This window comes from Ursus arctos, unplaced genomic scaffold, assembly GCF_023065955.2.
Source record: "Ursus arctos isolate Adak ecotype North America unplaced genomic scaffold, UrsArc2.0 scaffold_16, whole genome shotgun sequence".
Classification (NCBI taxonomy): Eukaryota; Metazoa; Chordata; class Mammalia; order Carnivora; family Ursidae; genus Ursus; species Ursus arctos.
Genome location: NW_026622830.1, coordinates 25,909,519 through 25,927,464, shown reverse-complemented (window position 1 = coordinate 25,927,464; position 17,946 = coordinate 25,909,519). Strand labels below are relative to the sequence as shown.

The following is a 17,946-nucleotide window of genomic DNA, read 5'->3' as shown; positions in this document are numbered from 1 at the left end:
GAGATGATTATATGATATTTTTCTTTTTTTGGTCTGTTAATATGTTGAATTGCACTGATTTTCCAATGTTAAGCCAACCTTGCATTTCTGGGATGAACCCTAATTGATCATGATGGTATTTTTCTTTTTATATGTTTTTAGGTTCAGTTTGCTACATTGTTGTTGAGAATTTTTATTTATATTATTCATGAGGGATATTGGTCTGTGGGTTTCCTTGTGACGCATTTGTTTGATTTTGATAGAATAATGCTGGCCTTACTTTAAATATTCCCTTCTTTTCATTTTTCCTGGAAGAATTTGCATGAAATTGATATTACGTCTTAAATGTTTGGTAGAAGTCACCATTGAACCCAACTGGGTCTGGAGTTTTCTTTGTAGAAAGGTTTTTAACTACAAATTCAATTTCTTTAACAGATACAGGTTGTCTCTTCTTAAGTGAGTGTTGATAGTTTGTATTTCTACTAGTTCCAAATTACCTAAGTGTTATTTAGAAGTGTATTATTTAATTTCCAAATATATGGGCGGGGGGGGAAACGGTTCTAGAAATTGTCTCTGTTACTGCTTTCTTGAGGGATTTAATTCCATTGTGGTTAAAGAACATGACTTGTGTGACTAGAATCCTTTTAAGTGTATTGTTTCATGGCCCAGAATATTGTCTGTCTTGGTAAATGTTCTATGTGCACTTCGAAAGAATGTGTATTCCGCTGTCATTGGGTGGAGAGTTACATAAATGTCATTTGGGTCAAGTTGGTTCATAGTGTTGCTCAAGTCTTCTATTTCCTTATTGATCTTCTATTTAAGTGTACTATCCATTATTGAAAATGGGGATATTGAAATCTTCACTATATTGTTGAATTGTCTATTTCTACCTTTAATTTTTTCAGTTTTTCCTTCATGTATCTGGAACTTTATCATATATATATATATATATATATATATATATACACACACACACACACACACATATGTAAACATATGTGTGTCTGTGTATGTATGTTTGTTATGTCCTCTTGATGAGCTGACTGCAACATATTTTTGTTAATGAAATTTTATTGCAATATAACCATACACATTTGCTTGTGTTATTTATGACTATTATATTCTTTTTTTTTTTTTTTAAAGATTTTATTTATTTATTTGACAGAGAGAGACAGCCAGCGAGAGAGGGAACACAAGCAGGGGGAGTGGGAGAGGAAGAAGCAGGCTCCTAGCGGAGGAGCCTGATGTGGGGCTCGATCCCATAACGCCGGGATCACGCCCTGAGCCGAAGGCAGACGCTTAACCGCTGTGCCACCCAGGCGCCCCTATGACTATTATATTCTAACTGATTTTTCTGTCAATTTGTTCCATAAATTAGAGGGAGAGATTGAAATTTCAGGCTATACTTATGGTTTTATCTATTTCTTCTTATACTTTTTGTTTTGTGTATTTTGACGCTCTGTTATTAGGTACATAAATATTTAGGTGGTTTTGGCATCTTGAGGAATTGACCATTTTATCCTTTTGAAATGGTCATCTTTATATCTGGTGATATTCTTTGCTCTGAAATCTGCATTGTCTAAAGTTAATATATCCATTCCAACTTTCTTTTGATTAGTGCTAGCATGATGTGTCTTTATATTTTAAGCGCATTTTTTGTAGACAGTATATAATATATATATTCTTTAAGATTTTTAAGTAATCTCTATACCCAACATGGAACCTGAACTTATAACCCTGAGATCAAGAGTCATATGCTCTACTGACTGAGCCAGCCAGGTGCCCCTGTAAAATTTTTATATTAAATTTTTTATATTAAATTTAAAAAACTAATCATCTCTGCTTTTAAATGGGGTAAGTGCCTCTATTGTAGCCTTGACATAATACACTATCATTTTTTTGTTTGTTTCTTTTTCTCCTCTCCAGAAAAAAATTTCTTTAGGGAATGAGCCAAATGATTGTTCTCTGGAATAAATAATTCATGAAATGTGTTTTCATAGCCTGACTTTTCTTCCATTTATTTGGTTGGGGTTTTTTCTTTTATCAAGGCTCAGTTCATAAGCTATACCAGCAAATGCTATTTCTTCCCTGAAGCCTTTACTTGATTGTTCTTTCTCCTTATTTTTTTTCCTCTCCTTATTCTTATAGTACTTTTTTGTTTCTGTTCCATGATGGCCATGGTAATATCAGAATACTTTATGATAAAATATCTCCTTCCCCTTTCCACCCTTATTTCCCCTTTCTCAAATACTGTATCTTTTAACTTTTAGTGTTTTTAATTTTTTTTTTTTAAAGATTTTATTTATTTGACAGAGATAGAGACAGCCAGCGAGAGAGGGAACACAAGCAGGGGGAGTGGGAGAGGAAGAAGCAGGCTCATAGGAGAGGAGCCTGACGTGGGGCTCGATCCCGTAACGCCGGGATCACGCCCTGAGCCGAAGGCAGATGCTTAACCACTGTGCCACCCAGGCGCCCCTAGTGTTTTTAATTTTTGAGTGGAGAAAAGCTGGTGGTTATACCCATAATGCCAGATAATATGATTGTATCAGCATTAAAAGGCAGAGATGCTTTTTTCTGAGGTGGTGACTTAGGCTGGCAGATAGGTCTTGGATCCTACATTTCTGTTTCAACCGAAGTAGATTTTATAAATTGGTCTTCTGTATAAGATGTCACTGGAAATAATGGTTCCACTGCTCAGAAGGGATACACACACACACACACACACACACATACATATAGATATGTATGTATATATATGTCTCTCCAACTTTTTCCTTGGGATTTGAGTGCTGACTAATTTTGCTCTCCCACAGTCGACAACACTTATTACAAAGAGGCGGAAAAAGAAAATCTAGTGGAACAGTCCATTCCATCAAATTCTTGTTCTTCCCTGGAAGTCAAGGCAACCACCTCAAAAAATACTCCAGTGCAGCCTCCGAGGTAAGACTGTTTCAGGGCTCAAAGTGGTGGTTGTATTCATTGATGTTCAAAGAATAATTATTGTCAGAGTACCTACTATGTGTCCCATACTATATTAGACTCTTTATATTACCTCATTTAATCTTCATAACATTTATGAGTTGTAGATAGTATGCTGAATTTATTGATAAGGACTTAGAGGTACTAAGTTGCCTGAGGTTGTATATCAGAGCCAGAATTCAGACTCATCAGTTTGTTTCCAAAGTCCTTGCTGTTTGCACCATCCATATGGGTTGCCGTTTACTTGTGTGGATATATGACAGATATTTTTTTTCCTCTTTATAGGTTGTAAGTAAATTTCATAAAGGCAAGCATTATATATTCTTACTGTGCCTAACAATGTCTGGCAGGAGCAGGAGCTGGATAAATAGTTGATGAATGAATGAATGGGTGGGTTAAGCTGCAATCCTGGTAGTGGTAATCTTAAAACATTTAATGTCTTTGAATGTTGTATTTGTATCAGTATCTTTTTTTTTTTTTTTTTTTTTAGAGAGAGGGAGTGAGTGTGGGGTGGGGGGCAGAGAGAGAATCTTAAGCAGGCTCCACGCCCAGCATGGAGCCCGATGTGGAGCTCAGTCTCACAACCCTGAGATCATGACCTGACCTTAAATCAAGAGTTGGATGCCCAACCAACTGAGCCACCTAGACACCCCTGTTGCTTTATACTTTGATGTTATGTAGAATATTCTCAAGGAAGAGGAATGGCAAATGATATTATTTATATACAGATAATAATATGTATTGTTGCTCAGAAGTGATGAAATTACCCTTTGCAAAGCTTCATGTTGGCATAAGGGTATTGCCTTTTGAGGATAGTATCATACAATCTTAATCTTTTTTGATAAAGAAGCCCATTTTAGTCTTTTTATAAGTTTATTTTTTTATTATTATTTTTGAAAAGATCTATTTTATTTATTTATTTATTTGAGAAAGAGAGTGAGCATGTGAGCAGGGGAAGAGGCAGAGGGAGAGGATCTCAAGCAGATTCCATGCTGAGTGTGAAGCCAGATATGGGGCTCAATCTCACATCATGAGATCATGACCTGAGCCAAAATCAAGAGTCGGATGCTTAACCAACAGCTACCCAGGTGCCCCAAGTAAAGAAGCCCATACCCAGTGTCTTGTAGATTTCTTCAGAATTCAGGGAGGTGTTAGTGTCTTCACTTCTCCATTTTGTGTATGATTGCTAAAATTGTCTCTCATCCTGACTGAATTCTGAATGCTTTTTGGAAGTGATGGTGTGACAGGAATCCAGCTACTCTCAGAGTTAGAAGACCTGAATGGTTTTTGTTTTGTTTTATTTTTAAGGCAAGTACCTCTACCACTCAAAATCTTAGTTTACTGAGAATAACCATATCCCTCAGGCTTCTTGTCAGAAAGGGCCAAATAAGATGGTATGTGACAGTACTTTGTAAATGATACTGCATTATGAAAATGCATAATAAGAAGTAAAACATTAGTGCTGTTAATCTCAGATTTATCTGATTCCAGAGATGCCTAATCTGGAAAGGAGTGGCAGCTGGGATAGGAAGGTGTAGATAGTCATAAATATTCCCTACCATTTTCACATGGTTTCAATGGATAGGCTAAAAGATGGCCAAAACTTCTTTGACACAGAACAGTTTAAGAGTCAATAAGGCCTTAGTAGGTCATAATAATTTTTCCATGGAGGTGTTGCTTTACCATAAATATATGTTCTAATTTTTGGTATCTCATCCCTTAGCCATTTCTCCCTAAAGACACCTAGCAATTCTTCTCTTGACTTTATAACATCACTGTATGTTGAATTTAAGTAATGGTCCAAAATGGTTCTGCATTCATGTGCTTTGCCTTCTTTCTTTCTAATTTTTATGATTCCCAGTCCATTTTTAAAAATTAATTTTGCTGGGTAATAATTTGCATATAGTAAAATGTACAGATCTTGAGTGTATGGTCTAATTAGTTTTGACAAATACATACATACCACCATGCAACCATAATCTCACAATCAAAATATATAGAACATTTCCAACACTTCAGAAAGTTCTCTCATTCCGACCCCTTTATAGTCAATCTGTACTGCTGCCTCTACCTTCTCACTCTCTCACCTCCTACCCAGAGACAACCACTGTTCCAATTCCTGTCACCATAGATTAATTTGTCCTGTTCTAGATATTTTTATAAATGGAATTATATGTACTCTTTTATATCTGACTTCTTTCACTTAACATGTGTTTTTGAGATTCATTCGTGTCACTGCATGGTTTGGTAGTTTGTTCCTTTTTATTGCTGATAATAAATTCTTTTGAGTGGATATGTCATGATTTATTTATCCTTTCAACAGATGAACATTTGGGTTGTTTCCAGTTTGGGGCTATATAAAGCTGCTATGAGTAGTCGAGGACATGCATTTCTCTTGGGTAAATACTCAGGAGTGCATTTGCTGGGCCATAATGTTAAATGTATGTTTATAAGAAACAGCCAGAATGTTTTCCAAAGTGACCATACCATTTATATTCCCACTAGCAATATATGAGAATTTCAGTTGCTCAATATCCTAGCCAACTCTTGGTATTGTCAGTCTTTTCAATGATATTTCATTGTTTTTAATTTGTATTTTTCTGATGACTGATGATATTGATCCACATTTTCATGTGATTATTGGCTATTCATGTATTTGCATTCATAGCTGCTGCTTTTTTAGTCTGGCTCCCTGCAGTCTCCCCTGGGTCTGCAAAGGTTAGGGGTCAGCCAAGACTTTGAGTAGAGTTTATACTCAGGTTTAAGTGTTGATCCTCTCTGTGGTTGTCTTGCTTCTGGAGTTTTGCCTCTAAATTTTCAGCCCTTCTTTTTTTTTTTTAAGATTTTATTTATTTATTGGACAGAGAGAGACACAGTGAGAGAGGAAACACCAGCATGGTGAGTAGGAGAGGGAGAAGCAGGCTCCCTGCTGAGCAGGGAGCCCGATGCGGGGCTCTATCCCAGGACCCTGGGATCATTTCCTGGGATCATGACCTGAGCCGAAGGCAGACACCTAATGACTGAGCCACCCAGGCGCCCCGTAAATTTTCAGCCTTTCTGCCAGCTCTGATGTTTGTCTACTGACACCTCAAGCTAGTAAGATGTTAGCTTTGTGCCATCCTATAATATACACAGTGGGGAATACACTTAATAAAAAAAGCAGCAAACTCACCAGTCTTATCTAGGCAGTTATGTCTTTTAAGGATGGACACCTCACCAGTTTCTGCTTGCCTTTTTGCTTGGACCCCTAGGTCTCCCCTAAATACACATGGTTTAGCCGTCAGGCAGGAATTTGTACAGAGTCTTTGCTCAGATTTTGAGTGACATCTTTTCTGTGGCTCTTTTACTTTCAGGATTTTCCTCTAAATTTCCAGCTGTTATACTGGCCTTGAATTCTATCTTCTGTTATCTCTAGCCAGTGAGCCTGGAATTTTCTGCTATTGGATCTGCTATGTTTGGGGAGTACCTCAGGCAAAAAAGCTACTAACTCATAATTCTTACCCTTTGCAGTTGCTGTTTTTCATGGATAAATGTTCCTCTGTTTTCTGCCTGCTTTTGGTCACTTTCCAGTGCCTTCAGATAGTTGTATTTTTGTGTTTTGTCTATGTTTTTTAATATGCACTCTTCATTACTCGTTCAGTACATCCATTACGTCATTCCTTAATTGAATAAATTTGCTCTTTATTACTCCATGTATTTTTTTTTAAGATTTTTATTTATTTGAGAGTGAGAGTGAGAGGGATCACAGAGGGAGAGGAAAAAGCAGATTCGCCACTGAGCAGGGAGCCCGATGTGGGGCTCGATCCCAGAACCCTGAGATCATGACCTGAGCCGAAGGCAGACGCTTAACTGAACCACTCAGGTGCCCCTCCATGTATTTTTTTTATGAATACTTTCTTTTAGAAATTAATATGAAATGTTTGCAGATGAAAGATAGACATTTAGTTAGGATTTGCTTCAAAATCCAGGAAAGTGGATAGAGGGAAAACTGATACATGATTGGCTATGATTTGATAATTTCTGAAACTGAATGATGAGTCCTTAGTAGTTTATTTTTCTCTTTATTTTTAAAATATGCTTGATATTCTCTGTAATAAAGATTTAAAAATTGTTACTCTATGCAGTAGCATAAAAGTCTGAATGTGTAATAATGTCTTTACAGTGTTTAGGACTTTTATAAAGAAAATGTTGAGAGAAATTAAACAAGATCTAAGTAAATGGCAGGGCATACCATATTTATGGATTGGGAGACTCAATATTGTAAAAATGTTAATTCTCCCTAACTGATATGTAGATTAATGCAATAGCCATAAAAACACCAATGGTTTACACTTTGGACATTGATAAATTAATGCTAAAGTTTATTGAGAAATGCAAAGGTCTAAGAATAGCCGGATATTTTTGAAGTGTCTAGTACATAGAAAGGCATATTATTATGAAGCTACAGTAATTAAAGCTTTATGGTAATCTCAAGGATTAATGAGACCAGTGGAATCAAATAGAAATTCACCTTCCCCTATATGGACATGATATATGACAAAGGTGTTACGACAGATCTATGGGAAACAGTGCTCCCTCCCCTCCTGTAATAAACAATGCTTGGCTAGTGGATATCCAGACAGAACAGAAAGAAACTTGGTACCTACCTCACCCCATATAAAATAGTCAGTTATTTCTTTTTTTTAAGTTTATTTATTTCTTTATTTAAGTAAACTCTACACCCAGCATGAGTTGGCGTAGACCCACAACCCTGAGATCAAGAGTTTCATGTTCCTGACTGAGCCAGCTAGGCGCCCTAAAACAGTCAATTCTATGTGGAATTGTAGATCTAAATCTGAAAGCTAAAGCTCATGTAAGGAAATATAGGAGAATATCTTTATGACCTTGGAATAGGGGGAAATTTTTTTTTAAATAGAATACAGAAAAGCACTGACCATTATGGGGAGGGCTATTGATGTATTTGAGACATTTATCTAATCAGATGATACCATAAAGAGAGTAAAAAGCCAACCCCCAAAGTGGGAGAAGATACTTGTGACACATAAAACCTACAAAGGGCTTATATTCATAGTATATAAAGAATTCCTACTAATCAGGAAAACATGACCACCCAGTGGAAAACAAATAAGAGACTTGAACTAGCACTTTATCAGAGAGGATATCCAAATGGCCAGTAAACATGTGAAAAGTTGCTCTACCTCACTGGTAATCAGAGAAAAGCAAATTAAAACCACAATGAGGGGTGCCTGGGTGGCTCAGTTGGTTAAGTGTCTGTCTTTGGCTTAGGTCATGATCCCGGGGTCCTGGGATTGAATTCCGTAACAGCCTTCCTGCTCAGCAGAGAGCCTGCTTCTCCCTCTCCCCTTGCTCCTCCCCACTGCTCGTGCTCATTTGTGTGCTCTTTCTCTGTGTCAAATAAATAAATAAAATCTTAAAAAAAAAAAAAGACAACCCACAATGAGATTTTACTAGATAGCAGCTAAATTAAGTCATCTGACAATATCAAAGTGTTCAGGAGAGTGTAGAGCAATGCAGACGATAGTATAAACTTGCCAGGGTAAGCATAGATTGGTACAAGCACTTTGGAAAACAGCTTTAGTTGATATAACCAATGTCCTTATGACCTAACAGTCTTACAACTTACACCCAACAGCAACGTGTGCACATATGTACCAAGAGACATATATGAAAATTGGCAGTAGACTGGATAAATAATGGTGTACTACAGTGACTCTTATACAGCATTGAAAATCAGTGAATTAAAGCTATATGAATCATGGTGGTTGAATCTCATAAGCATAATGTTGAGTGAAACAAACCAGACAGAAAAAAATACATGCAGTAGTCTGATTATATTATCTAAAGGGGATTTTTGTTGTTGTTATTCTTTGTTTTTTGTTTTCTTTCCAAACTAATGTACCATGTTTATGGAATGCATGCTAAATGGCAAAACGATAAAGAAAAAGTAATGATTACTATAAAACAAGTCAGGATAGTAGCTGCTGCCAGTGTTCTGTTTCTTAGCCTGGATGGTGATTTCATGAGTCTTCACTTTGTAATCATTTAACTTAATCTTTTTTTTTGTTCTTTTTGGTATGTGTTATATTTTACCAAAAAGGGGGAGTGTGGCTACAAAAAGGAGAAAATAAGCACCTTAGTCAATTACCAGGAGACCTGATCTCAAACGTCAAGTCTGACAGCAATTAGCTATGTAACAGGGTCAAGTCTCCTCATCTTTTTTGACTTTTACCTATAGAAGGAGGGAGTTGTACTAGGTGATTGCCAGTACCATTAAAAAAAAAAAAATCAGCTGCATTTAAGTACAACATTTTATGATGAAATTCAAAAGCTATCTGTAAGACAAGAAGAGATTATGTTTTTAGAGTGGGAATAATACCATTAAACTCTTTGTAGCCCTTGGCAGTAGTCGACATACTTTCACATTTGTGGGGCACAATTGCATGTCCGTAGTAGATGTATTCACTTCAGATAAATTTTGTCAATTCCTGTGTCATAGAAGATCTACTAGACTCTCTGCTCAGAAAGATTTGGAACAGAAAGAAAAACATGTAAAAATGAAAGCCAAGAGATGTGCTACTCCTGTAATCATCAATGAAATTCCACCCTCCAAAAAGATGAAAATGTAAGTAGCCACAGCTTCTGCAGTTGGCATAGGTTTTAGTCCTGTTTGCTCCTATGGTTAATAGCAATGGTGTTTGTTCTTATTTTTATTAGTTAGGAATGTATTTTGCTGTAAGTAATAGCCTATTCAGCTAGAGTAGTTTAAAGAATAGTCATTTATTTGCTTCATGGAAGTTTGTTGTTGGCTTTGGTTCAGTGATGAACAATGCCAGGGCAGCATCTCTGTGTTAGCTTTTTTTCATACTTATTACTCAAGATGGCAGCTCTGTGTTTCTCAGCTTCTTCCTTGTGCTTGTTGCCACATTGTCACAAGATAGCTGCTATATTTCTAGGTATCACATCCATGTTCAAGAGAAGAAGGGGAGGGTATGGCAAAGGAAGAGGGGCAGCACCCATATCACAAGAGTGAACATTTTCCAGAAACCCTGCTTATACTTATACTTCAGTTGCTTATACTTCAGTTGCCCTACTGTGTCGCTTGGATTCTCCCTAGTTGCAAGAGAGGCTATTGAAACAAGTACAGTACTTTTGCCTTTGTACATTGCTGCCCCAAACAAAATTGGAGTTCTATTAATAAGAAAGAAAGTAGAATAGATATTGGGAAGGCGGTTAGCTATCTGCCATTTGTGCATTTGATGACGAGGAGTTGTAATCCCTCTCCACCTTCTTGAGCCATCATCAGACAATTCTCACCTTGACTTCTGTTGGTGTTCTCAAAGTTTACCCATTGAATCCATTAATATGTATGATCTAATGGTGCTATTGGAAGAATCTTGCAGTTGAGACATGCTTGTTGTCCTAAAGAATGAGAAAATTTAAGCCATATGTAGTAGATTTGAGGAGGAGAGTACAGCAGGGTATGTTTTAGGGAATTGAGAGTATTTTTTTTTTTGTTCTCTTGAACTCAAGTTCTAACGATAAAAAGAAGCCAGAGGAAGAGGAAGAAGGCAGCGCTCATCAAGATACTTCAGAAAAACATGCATCTTCCCCAGAGAAAGCCAAGGGCAGACATACTGTGTCTTGTATACAGCCTGTGAGGTATGCTTCTTTCCTAAATTTAAACTTTAGAGTCAATAGAGTAAAATTGTAAGTGGGTATATCTGCAGTCTGGGCACATGGAACTTGGGAAACTCATAAAGCTATAACCGTGGTGAGGTGAGTTGTTTTATATCTTGGGGGAATGCTCATCTTAAAAGTTGAGAAAAATATACTATTAAAGCAAACTAATCTGGGAAACAAACAGGATTATGGGAAGGGAGGTGGGTGGGGGAATGGGGTAACTGAGTGGTGGGCATTAAGGAGGGCACATGATGTGATGAGCGCTGGATGTTAAATGCAACTAATGAATCATTGAACACTATACCAAAAATTAATGATGTGCTTCATATTGGCTAATTGAATTTAAATTAAAAAAAAGAATATTAAACAAATTAAAAGAAATATGAAAGTAAAAAGTTAGTAAAGGTTCTTAACCTGAATTGAACAGTTTTTATTTTGCCAAGCTCCCTTCTGGTCTTTACTCAAGCAGAAAATATATTTTCACAATCAGTGTATAAGCAACTTTGGATTCTGTTTTCCTTGCTTGCCATGAGAGTATTTAATTTTTTTTCCTGTACTGCTACAAAATCTTCACATTTATCCTTTTTTAATAGTTAATAGTCTATCAAGTTATATTTAACCATTTCCTGTTGAAAATGCAGTTACCAATTTTTCACTATTGCAAATAATCAGTGAACATCTTTATTGACAGGGACTTTTCTCTGAGTAGTCTCCTTGGGCTAAAGAAAGAGAAATTCCTTGATTAAAGCATATGACTAGTGTTATGGCTATTGATATTAATTGCCAATTTTATTTCTTTTTTTAATTTTATTTTTTCAGACATATTTATTTTGTGGGGGGGACTTAGGAAGAGGGGGAATGAGAGAATTTTAAGCAGACTCCCCACCCAGCGCAGAGCCTGATGTGGGGCTTGATCTCACAACCCTGATATCATGAGCTGAGCCGAAATCAAGAATCAGACATCCAAGAATCAGAGCCACCCCAGCGCCCCACCAGTTTTATTTCTGAAATGAATGTATGAATTTACAGTGCCGTCAGCTTTGGATGAATATTTTTATTTCCTTGTACTCTCATCCACATTGAATTTATTTTTTTTTTACATTTAAAACTGTTTCAAATTTAATTGATATAAATGTTGATGGCATCAGCTTATTTTAATTTTCGATTGCTGACAGGATTTATTACTGTTATTGTAAACATCTTTTCCATATTTCCTCTTGGGTGAATTGTTTCCTTTTCTATTTATTTTTAAGTGGTCTTAGTGATAGTCTCATTGCTAAGAATGGTTACTCTAAAATGAACTTTTACTATGTGTCAGGTACTTCAGAAATATCTGACTTAATAGTCGCAAATATTCTGTGGGGATAAATATTTATTTTCTTCATTTTACAGTGGAGGTAACTGAGGCTCAGAGGGATTAAATAGTTTTCTCAAGATCACATAGGCAGAAAATGAAATGACAGGGTAGGAATTTGAGCTCTGGTTTCTCTCCTAAGTCTGTCCTCTCTTATCACCGTGTATATTTTATGTATAATAGACTTTTGTCCTATTTCTTGCAAATATTTTCCCCATTCTACTGGTATTTTAATCTTACTTTTTCTTGTGGCCTAAAAGCTAATCACTGTATAGTCAAATTTATGAGTCTTTTGTAGTATCTTCCATAGTCTATTTTAGCTGTCTTTTTGAAAAATTTTCAATATTTTGTTATAAATTTTGATTCAAGTTTTTAGTGTTACCTAATTAAGTCAATATCAATTTATCAGATAATACTTTTTGGTTTTGATGGTTATTTTGTCACAGGTTAAAAATCTAATCTATGTAATACCTTTAGACTGTTTTGAATTATGAGCCTCTTTCTTCTCTCCTCTTTTATTTCTTTTACTGATTTGCCCCTTAGGCAGAAGATTCTAAAAAGTACTGAGGAGCAAGAGTTGGAGAAGAGAATGAAAATGCAACAGGAGGTGGTGGAGATGCGGAAAAAGAATGAAGAATTCAAGAAACTTGCTCTTGCCGGAATAGGTCAGCGTGGCTCTCGTTGAGTCTGATTTATGAGGGGTGTTTCTCCTTATCTTGGTAGGGTTTTTGAAGTCTCTAAAGGGAAAAAGGCTTTCTTGGCTAGTAGTCAGTAGAAAAAGATGTGTTTATTGGAAAGCTGATACCCTTTATATCCCAATGACCATTCCCTAGAATGTTTGATATACATTAGACCAGGGCCCCTGGCTGGCTCAGTCAATAGAGCATGTGACTCTTGAACTCAGGGTCATTAAGTTCAAGCCCCAAGTTGGGCATAGAGATTACTTGAAAAAAAAAAAAAAAAAGTATTAACATACACTGAACCTTTCTTAAGAGTGCACTGTTGCTCTCTGCCTCTAATTATAGGACGCATACCCATCTTTTGAAAGAGGCCTTTTTCCGTGAGACCTTCCCTCATTTCTTCAAGTAAAATTAATTCCTCCCTCCTTTTTCTTCCTAATTCTTTTTCTTTGTATTAGAAAAAGAAGGGATTTGGATTGAGACAGAAGATAAAGCCATTGGGCAGGCCATTTTTTTGTTGTTTTCCTATTTTAATCCTAGACAGAGGAAAAGAAAGCTGAGCGAATCCAGTTGTAGCTACAGAGGAAAAGTAGTCCTGAGGGAGCCAAGGGGTCAGAGTTCTGCTTTGCTCTTAAATAACGTTATTGTGGGGGCGCCTGGGTGGCTCAGTCGTTAAGCGTCTGCCTTTGGCTCAGGGCGTGATCCCAGAGTCCTGGGATCGAGCCCCGCATCAGGCTCCTCCGCTGGGAGCCTGCTTCTTCCTCTCCCACTACCCCTTCTTGTGTTCCCTCTCTCGCTGTCTCTCTCTCTGACAAATAAATAAATACAATCTTAAAAAAAAAAAAAAAAAGTAAAAAATAAATAACATTATTGTGGAGTCAAAGCTATAAAGCCCTGCTTACTGGGTTGAAAAAGCACCCCTGGAGTTTATAGGGTTTCCCTCTTTGACACGTTTAGTTAAGTATGCTTTTCAAGTCAATTCGTAGCTTATCTTGTCAAAAGAATTCCAGTTACAGTGTGTCTCCAGAACTATGATCACACCTGGGAAATGGAGTCTTCTTCCCTGGTGCCACCTCTTTGCAGTTTGCATCTGACCAAAGGTCCTCAAACCAATATCCTCAATGAATAAGGCCATATAATAGTGTCCCTGAGGACTGTTTCAAGTTTTGGGTGATGTGTAGAGAGTGAACAAAGTTAGATCCATGGTGATAGAAATACCAAAAGGACCAGATAAAGGAGATTTACAGGTATTTTCTGTTCTTGGTGTTACCTATGTGTTTTACTCTGCTTCTCACTCAGGGCAACCTGTGAAGAAATCAGTGAGCCAGGTAACCAAATCAGTTGACTTCCACTTCCGCACAGATGAACGAATCAAACAACATCCTAAGAACCAGGAGGAATATAAGGAAGTGAACTTTACATCTGAACTGCGAAAGCATCCTCCATCTCCTGTAAGTTGATGGGCTCAGTGGATATGCTTGTTACTAATTCAGCAAGGATTTCAGGTGTAGTAGTTGTGGTCACTACTTCTAATAATATAATTGAGAGAAGCATGTTTTTGTGTTAAGATAGATCTGAATCCTCACTTTGCTCTGTTTGCTATGTGATCTTGGAGAAATCGCTATATTTTTCTGGGAAGCATCTTAGGAAGTTGCTGTGAAAACTGAATTGAGAATGTACATGAAGCACATAGAATTATGTGTGGCAAACTGTAGGTACCAGCCTGTTGCAGCTTGTGCTTTTACAAAATTCTTGAAAAATATCTTGTGTCTATAGAGTGTATAATATATGACAGGGCTTATGTGAATAATGGTCTTGGGGCAGACCACTCAAATCTAACAGAAACAGTAAGAATCCTAAGCAGAAATTCTAGTACTAAGAATTTCTACTGGCATTTGCAGTGGGCATCATCACTTGTTGAAATCAGTCTTTTGCAGTCTTAAACCCTGGGGTTGTGCTTCTTCCTTTGAGATGTCAGTCCTTAAAGAGTTTTGTTTCCAATCAGAGATCAGTTTTATGAAAATGAATCATCCAAGGACTAGCTTCTTCATCTCTTAGTTTTGGGGAGGATGTCTGCAGAGATTCTGATTCAGGCAGCTACCTGGCCTGATCCAGACCCAGAACCCAAATCAGCTTTTTCTTAATGAGATTGGGGGTGAGGGCAATACCTTTGCAGCTTTTTTTTCCCCTTCTAATTCTCAGAACACTTGTTCTTGCTGGCTTTAAAACATTGATGTGCTTGGGAAAAATCACCTTATTTGCTATTGTAGAACAGACAATTTGTTAAGTGCTAGATCCTTTCTCCCTTTTTTAAAAAGATGGGAATAGACTAGTTTTAACCCTTGCTCAAGGACTGACAAATTTAAGAATAATAATCTTGGCTTCACCACAGGCCTTTTTTCTTTTGATCCTATGTGCTGAATATATGGCTTGTGGTAGATCTGAGCTCTTCCATAACACTTCATTTGGAAAACAACTTCTTTCTTTACAGGCCCGAGTGACTAAGGGATGCACCATTATTAAGCCTTTCAACCTGTCCCAAGGAAAGAAAAGAACATTTGATGAAACAGCTTCTACGTACGTGCCCCTTGCACAGCAGGTCGAAGCCTTTCATAAACGAACCCCTAACAGATATCACTTGAGGAGCAAAAAGGATGATAGTAAGTTTCATACCACTGTTATAGCCTCCCCTAGAATTCCCTTTGCTTATACAAATTTGTCTTTAGTTGAAATCCTAGCTTTTGAACTAAACTATGGCATGTGCCTGTATGCAGACAACGAATGTACCATTGAGCATCTCTGACTTTCCCCACCCCACCCTGGCTATCTGTCTGCTTATATCCATCAACCACCTTGATCCTCCTGATCAGTAATTGGCCAGGAATTATACCTTTGCCATGTGTCAAAGTGTCATGGTGCAGCTACTGACCTATAGAAAATGAAAGCATTCCATTCATTCAGGGTTGTGTGCTTTTGTTCAGCCATTCAACAAACTTTACCACTACAAACCAGGCACTGTTGGGTGTAGGGGGTATATCAGTGAATAAAATGGACTTGGTGCTACTCAGTATCAAGTTTCTAACTCAGTGAGAGAGATAAATAGATCATTACAAATTACGGTACGTGCTATGAATGTAGAGGGAGATGTAAGAGTCAAGACATGGGGGAGATAGGTAGAATATGTCTTTATCCTGAGAAGTCCCTGGCAGTGAAAGAAGTTGAAGATCCAGGGCAGAAAGGAGATAACCAGTGATTGATACCTGCATGGGCAGGTAGGGGAGGGATACTTAGCTCTCAGGTGGAGTGCTTATTCTTTGAAGGGAGGGTGGAAGAGAGAGAAATGGGTGTAAATGCTGGCAGGTTTGTAGGTTTGGGATGAACACATGAGAGGGTTCTAATCTAGCCTTTGTCTTTATGAAAATAATTACTGCAAGAAGGAAGGTAAGGAAGTTTGAGAAATGGAAGTGGTACAAAATAGTTGTCCAGAATATAGGACTAGCATAATGGATAAAGCAGAATTTGGTCATTTTGCATTTGAAGGTCTCAGTGTTTTCTGCTCTTGCATAGGCATTGTTTAGTGCTGTGTTAGGCAGTGAGGCAAGCTTCTTTAAGTATAGCATTCCTTAATATTGTTATTATGTTCCAGTAGTCATTTTGTCAAATTTTATGTTAGAAAAATAATGAAATTGTTTTTTTTATTCTAATGGAAATTTAAATATTAAACATGACTTTCCAAATAATATATGACTTTTAGAGTCTGATATGCCCTGCTTTTAGAATCTTGGTCCTGGCAAATAGAAAGAAAAATTATTTTCTGCAATTAAAAAAAAAATTTAATTCCAGTATAGTAACATGTAGTGTTTTATTAGTTTCATGTGTACAATATAGTGATTCAACAATTTTATGCATTACTCAGTGCTCATCGTGATAAGAGTACTCTTAATCCCCTACACCTATTTCACCCGTCCCTCCACCTACCTCCCCTCTGGTAACCATCAGTTCTCTATAGTTAAGAATCTGTTTCTTTATTTGTCTTTTTCCCTTTTTTTTTTTTTTAAAGATTTTATTTATTTATTCGACAGAGATAGAGACAGCCAGCGAGAGAGGGAACACAAGCAGGGGGAGTGGGAGAGGAAGAAGCAGGCTCATAGCGGAGGAGCCTGATGTGGGGCTCGATCCCAGAACGCCGGGATCACGCCCTGAGCCGAAGGCAGACGCTTAACCGCTGTGCCACCCAGGCGCCCCTCCTGTTTTGTTTTTTTAATTCCACATATGAGTGAAATCTATGGTATCTGTCTTTCTCTGACTGATTTATTTCACTTAGCATTATACTCTAGATCCAACTGTGCTGTTGCAAATGGCAAGATTTCCTTCTTTTTTATGGCTGAGTAATATTCCTGTGTGTGTGTGTATACACATATATATTATGTCTTCTTTATCCATTCATCTATTGATGGACCCTTGTTTTGTTTCCATAACTTGGCTATTGTAAATAACACTACCATAAACATAGGGGTGCACATATCTTTTTGAATTTGTGTTTTTGTATTCTTTGGGTAAATACCCAGTAGTGGAATTACTGGATCATATGGTAATTCTATTTTTAATATTCTGAGGAACCTCCATATTGTTTTCCACAGTAGCTGCACCAGTTTGCACTCCCACCATTTGCAAGTGTTCCTTTTTCTCCACATTCATGCCAGCACCTGTTTCTTATGTTTCATTCTGGATTTTTTTTTTTTTTTAAGATTTATTTATTTATTTATTTATTTGAGAGAGAGAGGTAGAGAGAGAGACAGAACACGATCAGGGCAGGGGCAGAGGGAGAGGGAGAAGCAGATTCCCTGCTGAGCAGGGAGCCTGATGTGGGGCTCGATCCCAGGACCCCGGGATCATGACCTGAGCCAAAGGCAGACACCGAAGACTGAGCCATCTGGTGCCTCCTCTTATGTTGTTGATTCTAGCAATTCTGACACATGTGAGGTGATCTCATTGTGGTTTTGATTTGCATTTCCCTGATGATGAGTGATATTGAGCATTTTTCATGTGTCTGTTGGCCATCTGTGTGTCTTCTTTGGAGAAATGTCTGTTCATGTCTTCTGCCCATTTTCAAATTAGATTATTAGGGACTTTTTGGTGTTGAGTTGTATAAGTTTTTTATGTATTTTGACTACTAAGCCTTTATTGGATATGTTGTTTGCAAATATCTTCTCCCTTTCATAGGTTGTCTTTTAGTTTTGTTGTTTCCTTTGC

The 17,946-nt window shown here is 37.3% G+C and overlaps 1 protein-coding gene across 4 annotated transcripts in view; it reads left to right on the top strand.

Moving 5' to 3' along the window:
- The window catches only part of TPX2 (TPX2 microtubule nucleation factor), a 56,060-nt gene that overhangs the window by 17,792 nt on the left and 20,322 nt on the right, over nt 1-17,946 (top strand). For 3 of the 4 annotated variants that reach the window (XM_026503245.4, XM_026503243.4, XM_057312603.1), the window contains exons 5-10: nt 2,793-2,919; nt 9,476-9,601; nt 10,510-10,638; nt 12,557-12,678; nt 13,993-14,144; nt 15,185-15,353. In XM_026503245.4, coding sequence (XP_026359030.1) covers nt 2,793-2,919; nt 9,476-9,601; nt 10,510-10,638; nt 12,557-12,678; nt 13,993-14,144; nt 15,185-15,353 — 825 coding nt within the window. The remainder of the gene's footprint in view (nt 1-2,792; nt 2,920-9,475; nt 9,602-10,509; nt 10,639-12,556; nt 12,679-13,992; nt 14,145-15,184; nt 15,354-17,946) is intronic. The other variant, XM_044385756.3, reaches the window with a different exon arrangement.